The following is an 8853-nucleotide window of genomic DNA, read 5'->3' on the forward strand; positions in this document are numbered from 1 at the left end:
TCTTTCAAAATGGTATGAAAAAATTAAGACGTTAAATTTTATATAATATTTAAATGGTGTTGTTCAAGTAAAAAGAGTAGTAGTAAAGAAAAAAGAAATATTAGCGAGAAAAACTTTTTCAGTTTAGAAAAACGGTTCGCGAGAACCTATCAATTTTTAAATGTAATGAAATTTTAACGTAATCAGCAGCTTCTGCGAAAACGGCTATTATTTTCAGACGTGCGAATGTGTATACGGGGCTTAACTTTAAAGTCCCAGAAAATCGCAGATGAATGAACTCTGCGCGCGGCATGGAAATGCATGTGCACACACGTGGCTTTACGCGTAAAGTCGAATGAGGCCTATCAAACCGCGTATTTTCATCAAGCCGACGATATATCCCGGGCGCCATAAACGCGCCAGCACGCGCAACAAGAGCAATATTTTAGGGTATGACCCAAATAATTACTGGATTCTTGTGCTCTCGTTCTGGTAAACATTTGGTATCCATCGTAAATCTACCGAGTAACTAGACTGCTGTTGATCGCTTCGAGGATTTCGGATGCGAGCACGCCATACGCCGGGCGAATGTTTTTACTTTTGCTTATTCATTTTAGTCCACGGTATGATGAGGAAAAATGATCGAATCGTTTGTTTCATGCAGAAAATAACGTTGTAAGAAAATAAAAAAAATTGTATTTACTACATCTTTTACAAGAATATAAACGCAAACAAAATACTAAATATTCTTTGACTATTAAAATATATTCATAAAAAGTTTTAAACAATTATATTTGCATATCGCTCCTTATTACTTCAAAAGTGACACAACAAATAATTAAGTTTCTCAGAAATGAGGAAAAATTATTTTTCAACTTGACAGAAAATTATTGTCTAATCAAATGATATCTACAAAAAAATATATTCTTAATATGATCAAATATTATTTATCATTTTATAGTCCTATTTTAAAAACGTCTTAAAAAAAATCACTCTTTTTGAGTTGTGACAATTTTGACAATTTTGAATGAAATTAGTTCACTTTTGATAATTAATAAGACAATATTTACTTAATTCGTTCATGATAATAACTCGAAAATATGGTTCTTTAGTTGTGTCACTTTTTAAGTATAAAGGAAGCAGTATTTAAAAAATACAAATTTATTGTAATTTTGTAGAGAAGAAAACTTAATTTCTCTTAAAAACTTCATTTATCTTATTGATTAAGTTTTTTTTAGAATGATTGATTTAATTATTACAAGATTAATTGATCGACTTAAAAGCGACCTAATTTGTTTCGCTTTAAAACTTAGAAAAAACGACAGTTAATTGTCAATTTGTTTAATTGTTGCGAAGCAATTTACCACAATCTAGATGTGTCCTAGATATCAGTCTTATACTTCTTACGTATCCTTGAGAACGGCGTGATAATTAACTCGTGCGTGTATCAATCGATCCCACGTGTGAGCGAAGACGTTTTTAAGACCGCAGAGACTAGCCGGCAATGACGTTCAATGACGGTCGTAACGAAAGTTACGTTGATCACAACCATCGCGAGCATCAGCGAGAGTTTTAACAGCCCTGAGTCGGTACAGGCGCAATTTTCCGCGGCGTAGAGAGGAAAAAAACATGTATATAAACGGTGTAATAAACAAGCGGATCAACACTTACGTGGCATGATGCCTTGCGCAACCAGCTGATTGATGGGTCGCCTCAGCATGAGCTTCACCTTCAACGCTGCAACAGAAAAAGGGAACCGCCGGTCATAAAGTGTATCTCCTTAGTTATGGGGAAGAAATTAGGGGCCAATTCGAGCGAGCGGCCTCCTCTTCGTGGAACTTTTATTCGAACGAGTGCGTTGCACCTCGGCGAGACGCGACGCGACGCGGAGAGGTCGCTCGCTCGTGAAATTCTCCCATCTCTCAGCAGCATTTCGCTCCAATTTCTGTGGGATTTCCGCGGAGGAGTTGCGACAGCCGCGAAAGCTCAAGTCGTGACGCGGGATGCTTCTATAAAAACCACAGAGATCAAAGTCGATCACTCGCCCCAACTCGTGGCGCGGATCTTTCCTGCTGCGTTATTTATCCTGCGCATATCACACTTCTTTTTGCTCCTTTTAAAGATAAAATGATGTTTATAATCATTTTTATAACAGAGTGTTAATTAAAGAAAGACATTAATTCGATTCTATTTTTATTAGCATTATTATTTTATTAATATATACAAAATATTTTTTTAAAATAATATATTAAGATTAAAATAGTAGACATCTTAGATGTCACATTAGACATGCTATCTGTTTAAATGATGCTTTTATTTTTACGAGAAAAATTGTACATAGATTTTTTTATATTTAGTTATATAGCAATGTCAAATTTTTAATTAACATAGCCATACTTTTAATTACGCATAGGTTGATATTGTCTAAAAGCCGCTTTCCTGTAAATCGGAAAAATGCGAAGGTGCGTTGGATCGATCAAAAAGATCGAGAAGATTCACGGTTCGTCCTCCGAGAGAGCAAGATACCCGAATACAAATTAACACACAAAGGGCCGGCGGTTATAAATACGCGCACGACGCGGGCCAGATTGCATAAATTGCCTGCGAAAGAGGAAGAACAAAAACGCGGAGGCCGCATGGCCGTGCAATCTGAATTCAAAGCAGCCAATGTACCGGCGAAATGCCTGGCGCTTCCTTTGAGCATAATGGCTCATCCGCGGTGGGATTTGTTACTTCAGTGCCGCTGCTGAACTCGTAATTCGTTCAGCTTCCCTCGAATCGTCAACGAATGTTTAATTGGCAGCTCTCCCTCTTTCCTTCGATCTCTCGCGTCTTGTTAGAATTAGACAGCGTTGAATGAAAATTACACTCGTGACATTGCTTCCTGCTGTTGTTTTCTGCTTTACACCGACGTTGATGAGTAATGATTCAATTCCATGCGCGAGTAGTTACATTTAAACTACTATTTCGGGATTGAGATATGCCCACTGAGATTTCGGGCAACATTGTACTTTGGCATGGAATAACTTAAATTCGCGATGCGACAAATCCCTCGGAGTGATCTATCGTCTTGTATTCCTTACGTAAACAACGTACGTCGAGCAAGACAAAATATTATAATGAAATTTGATCATTTATACTTCCTTTTCTCACTAGCTAAGTGCCATTATCGTGGTTATTAGCGTCCGTCCTCGGCTCTTTATAATAGGTACCTTTTACTTTCTAGCCGATTCTACTTTGGCATTTATTTGGTTTCTTCGCTCCGCCTTCTTTGTTTCACACACACACACACACTTCGATTCATTTAGAATCATCTAGGAATTAATATTGTCTCGTTTCGTAAACAGTTTTCGTGTATTTTAGTATTTTCATCCGTTTGTGCACACGATACTACCTTTGTACAATAAAATGTGTAATCACGAATACAGCTACATTCCGAACGTGATTTCCAGGATCGATAACGGGGATACCGATCAGGAATGCTCGTTAAAGGATAAGGCTATCGCGATTAAAATGCGTTGATAAGATTCCATATAGTGTTTGCTTGCACTTTGTACCTACGGTTATAATAATTTGTACTTGATCGCAATTTCCAATCGGCGCGTTCCGCGATTATCGCATCGTAATAATAATTCGCGCTAATTAGCGAGTCCATTCCGTTAAATTAAATCAGGTCGGTTAGTTGCTGCAAAATAAGTTTGCCAACTCTCTACTCTATCTAGTCTCTTTAATAATACTATGGCAAACTCAACAATGTCGTAACGACATTGCTGCTCTTTATGGACATTCGACTTCGTTCTGTGATGTCGCAATTGTGGCCGCGTTTTATGAATTGTCAAGAAATCTTGTGGACTAAAACCTCGAAGTTAAACAATTACTTAAACAATTTTAAAGATTTTTATTTCACAGGCACATGGAAAGAACAGTTTTGCTAAAATTTCTAAAAATTTAGCTAGATACAGATCTGAAAACACACAATTCTGTTTGGACTATTAAAATATAATATTATGTAAGACTTAAAATGGTTGCAAAAATGTTAAAACTTTTCGCAGTATTGTCAACAATATTATTAGTCTTCTAAATAATTTTTTAATACTCCAGTAAAACCATTTGATTCGTATATTTTTAGAAAATTTTCAAAAATTTCAGAAATTACACACAATTATTGTCGTAAATTAATACACTGAATTGAAGATTCGTTGCATTGCATGGTTTTCTTGATTTCCAATTTTATAATTAGACCATAAATAATGAAGATTTGAGTAAATCGCAGATCCGAGAGAAACGTAGCAGAGCAAATCTAGATCGGAGAACACCAGAGGAAGGATAGACGCGGAGAAGATAGATACTAATGATCAGAGTGGCTACCGAGAGATATGCTGGACCAAACGATGGTCTCTCCCATCCCCCTTCCTTCTCTCTCCCTGTTTCTCTTTCCTTCTTTCTTAAGCATAGCACACGTGCATAGTTGCGCACGTGCATAGTTGTCCCGTGTAGCCGGTGGCACTGCAGGTTACGACTTTGTGGCTCGTGGACGATCGCGCTTACGTGAATTCTCACCGTGTTTCGCATTTCTGGGAGCTACTCGTCGTTATTTCGCTTCGTAAGCCACGCCGCACCGTAGCGTGCTGTGCCGCTACGGCTAATTTCTTAACCCCGTGAGGTCGAGCATCCTCCGAGTTCCGCGCGAAATCGAATTTCAACACATCGTAATTAATGGCGATATGTATGAGAGAACGGGAAGCGAAACTCTCGAGAAGATAACTTTCAAACTTATTTCGCGGCTTACGAATAGACATCGGTAAAAATATTCAGAGCAACGAATTTAGATTTAGACATTTAAAATAAATAACTTTATTTCTTTTTTTTTTTTGCGTTGAGTGTCTTTTTAAAATATTCGAAAGAAAAATTATACCTATATATTATTAGATTAACGTAGTAATATTTTAAAAATTAACGAAAGAGAGAATCATATCTATTTTATTTTATTTTTTTTTTTTCGTAAAAATTACGACTACCAATTTGGAGCAGCTGTAATTATTTATATGGAGTTTGCGTGTATAAATATACGAATGATTAATGCTGTCGGAACATTGCTAAGGTTGCTATCTATCATATTCCAGTATTTCCAAACGTTTACACAGTAAACACAATAAATCTTGCGGCAGACATCTTTTACGATTGCAATAAAACTCACGTTGCTAATATCGTGAGTACCGATACTACCTCCTTATGGAAATCCTATCGATTCATAACGCGGATCTATTTACGCGAGCGTTTACATGCATTATGCGCGCGGATATATCGGGGGTGCTCACTTTGAACCAAATTCATTATCGGCCCCCTACGCATTGGCCGTGTCGGATTCTCGTGTTAATTGCAAAGTTTCCGGATACCGTGAGATATGGGAACCACGCGCCGCCGCAGGCATTCGCGCCATCCACAGAATGCAGATTTGCACCGGTGCATTCCTTGGGGGAGGCGATTATCCCCACGTGCATCGAGGTATACAGCCTTTACCACTTTGATTCTCGCTTCGGCCGTATCTTCCCTCTGCGGTGCAACGCGATTACACGGAAAGAATGGTTATGACGGAACATTAAAAATTTTGCTGGATACAGATTTAAAAGTATAATTTCGTTGGAAATTCAAACTGGTTGTGCTAGAATGCTCAAAATTTTTTGCAGCATTACTCATAATTTTTTAGTTTACAACATAATTATTTTGATAGTCCAACAAAATGTTTTTGTGTAGGAATTCACGTTAAATAATTCAACGAGCGGTAATCGATTCATTTGTAAGAATAACTGGGTAACACTTAATAACACTTAATTGATAATATGTACAATAAGGACTGTTATCGATGCGACTTTGCTTCTATAATTTGCGTTACAACTTTCGCATAATCTTTCGCTGTAATCGTACAAAGAAGAAACGATTTTGCTGAAGCATCTACAAATTTAAATATAGATCTGCAATTAATTTTGATGAACCATCAAAATAATTATGTGGAAAAATCAAACGTGATAACTAATGCTGCAAAAAGTTTGGACATTCTAGTAGCAAATATTATTGTCAGACGACAGCTGTATGCTAAAAATAAGTGATATTTTTAATTTTTTTTCGTTTTTGATACAAGTCGATGTTTATAATAATTAATTTTTAGGATCCCCTTAAATCAGAGTGTTAAATCCACATCATGTTGTTCACATCAACATCAACATAGTGAGAATATATAAACATTGGCATAGGGTAAATCCATTTCTACATTTTCAGCGTATATATATTTATTCTCCACAAATTTTTAGAATACTCAACAAAGTCATTCTTTTCGCGCGCGTATTATAGAAGTAATAATAAAAACTAATTTTTAGTAAAAGTCTTTAAAAAGTCGAAATATACAATTGGTCGACATTAGACACGTAATTATTCCGATCCTGATTTCTGACTTGTGAGACATAACTGAAGACCACCCAAAGCTGTCATCAGTTTTACGATTATCTCGCTAACGCGTTCCTTACGCGCCTGCTTTACGACGAGACGACCGGCAAATAAATCAGCGCGACCGGAATTCTAAGCGCGGCGTTAAAGTGTTAAAGAGTTCCGGAAGACACCGAATTCCTTCGACCATCTCATAAATATTACGTCTTCGTGAATTCGTTCCTACTGCTCTGACCCCAATTTTCGAACCTGCTCTTCAACCAATTTCGACAAATCACCGCCTTCCAGCATCGATAATCCCATATGCCACGATCGTGTCGCAAGAAAGCGCATAAAACGCGACGTTAATGCATGAACTTGCCGCGATGCATTTATCGGGAATTTTTACGACCGGAGAATATTGGCGTTCTAACAGGACAATTTGCAGCGTCTAAGCAAAAATTATCAAATCGATATTATCCAGAAAGACCTATGAATATTAGGGAGCTTTTGCAATATATCTTGCTAAATTGTGACGCGTTTATTGGGGATTTCTACGACCACAAGATATTGCATCCTGATAGAATGGATGGAAACTCTGGTAAATAGAAATTTCTCTTTAGTTGCTGTGTTAAGTGTAAAGCTCCATGAATGTTGAATGCCCTCATCATTCTACGATTTGCCTACGGTAAACGCTAACCGTAGATTATCGCAGTGATCTCATGTCCACTGTAAATCCAAGTGTGTAATAAGTGCCTTCATATATATAGTTTAGTTTAACACGCTGCATACGTAGATGGATTTATACATTTAAACATAGCAATATATGTTAGTTATGTTATTTATTATGTTATTTATGTAATTATATATTACTTTTACATGGAAAATTGAATCATATACATATATGAAGGCATCTATTACTTGAATTTGTAATGTTAGAACTCGCGCTTAGCATGCGAGTTTAATGTTCATCAAAACACGCGGAATTAAAAAAAAATCTCTATTTCGCAAGCACGTAAAATTTTTAATTTATGTCATCGCGAGTCTGATAGAATCCCTTTAGCCATGTCGTCACCGGGACGCTGAGTGGGTGGAATAGAAGTCGGGCATTCACGAAATAGAAAGACATGTTGTAAGATACGTTTACGTCGGGCGGGGGTGATCCAATAATACGGCAGCTTTGGGTATAAATAAAGCCTGCGAGCCCGGAGAGATCGCGAGAGAAGTTGTCTTGTGTCGTCTCCTCTCCTCTGTCATTCTCTCCGGCTCGCTTTATCTCGTGCAAACGCTTATCTTTCCTGTCCACCATCTCTGCGGTCTTCTATCTTCTAATTCGTTCTTTTATCTTCTCACTTGTCCCACGCTTTATTGATCTTTTCTTCCTCTTCCCCCTTCATCGTGTCCTCCTTAAACAGGGCAGCACGTGACAATTTTTCTTTTCTCTTCTTTTTTTCAAAATAGAAACCAAAGGACCCTCCCCCTCTCTCTTGTTCCTCCACGCCTACGTGATTTTCGAGAGATGAGCGGCGTAAACATCTCGAATACCATAGAATATTCCATTCTCTAAATAACCAGCCACTTTATCAACGCGCTTGCGGAACCCTTAATGGAAACATTGTAGTCATTCTATGCAAATTATTTTAATCTTTCGTTATTTTCTCGTAGTTTAAGATATAAGAAATTTTCTGAAGAATCGTGACCTCGGAAATGTTTAATTTATGTGCGCTATAATGGAAAACAGAATTCTCTTAATTAAAATTGCAAACGGACAAAGTGATTTAATTTCTAAAAGTTCTATTCTTCATTTATTTGTTCATCCGAATAACCATATTTTTACTCCGGACACGAAATTAATATTATTAATGAATTCTTTTAATTTCGTTTAATTTTTGCCAAGCGGCAAAAATTACTGACGGTCGGCCTCCCTATTAGAATACTAATTGGAATTCGCCGACGAATTTATTGGCGACCGGTTGCATTTTTCAGTGGCGCGTTTCCCGCCATTGTTTTCTGACGGGCACAGCTGGGCGGAGAATGCACGCCTGTGCACTTACGTCAAAGAGCGGGGAAGAACTGCGAAGGCACAACCGTGAATATCGTCATGATGAACGCCCGATGGCGTCCGTTTGACGTCCGTTGCACTTAATATTCCGCTCATTACACCATATTTATATTTAATTGACATTCCCGCGTGTTATTTCCTATTCAATGCGAGCGTTGCGGATGTAGACATCGCATAGACGGACAAAAGATCGCCATTAATGACAAACACGTTTATTTATATGTTAGATTCGATTGATTTTTCAACGGATGCACGATCGCATAAATGATAATGACCAAATAATTAAGAAAAGTTTATATGGAAATAAATAAAATTATATAGTTGAAGAGAGAGAGAGAGAGAGAGAGAGAGAGAGAGAGAGAGAGAGAGAGAGAGAGAACATATAAAAAAAA

At 37.4% G+C, this 8853-nt stretch overlaps 1 protein-coding gene across 4 annotated transcripts in view; it reads right to left on the minus strand.

Annotated features, from left to right (window-relative positions):
* LOC108751296 (MKL/myocardin-like protein 1) overlaps positions 1–8853 on the minus strand; it is a 207935-nt gene that overhangs the window by 8158 nt on the left and 190924 nt on the right. For all 4 annotated transcript variants that reach the window (XM_018491395.1, XM_018491394.1, XM_018491396.1 and 1 more), the window contains one exon: positions 1651–1716. In XM_018491395.1, coding sequence (XP_018346897.1) covers positions 1651–1716 — 66 coding nt within the window. The remainder of the gene's footprint in view (positions 1–1650; positions 1717–8853) is intronic.

Source organism: Trachymyrmex septentrionalis, unplaced genomic scaffold (genome assembly GCF_001594115.1).
Source record: "Trachymyrmex septentrionalis isolate Tsep2-gDNA-1 unplaced genomic scaffold, Tsep1.0 scaffold43, whole genome shotgun sequence".
In the NCBI taxonomy this organism is placed as follows: Eukaryota; Metazoa; Arthropoda; class Insecta; order Hymenoptera; family Formicidae; genus Trachymyrmex; species Trachymyrmex septentrionalis.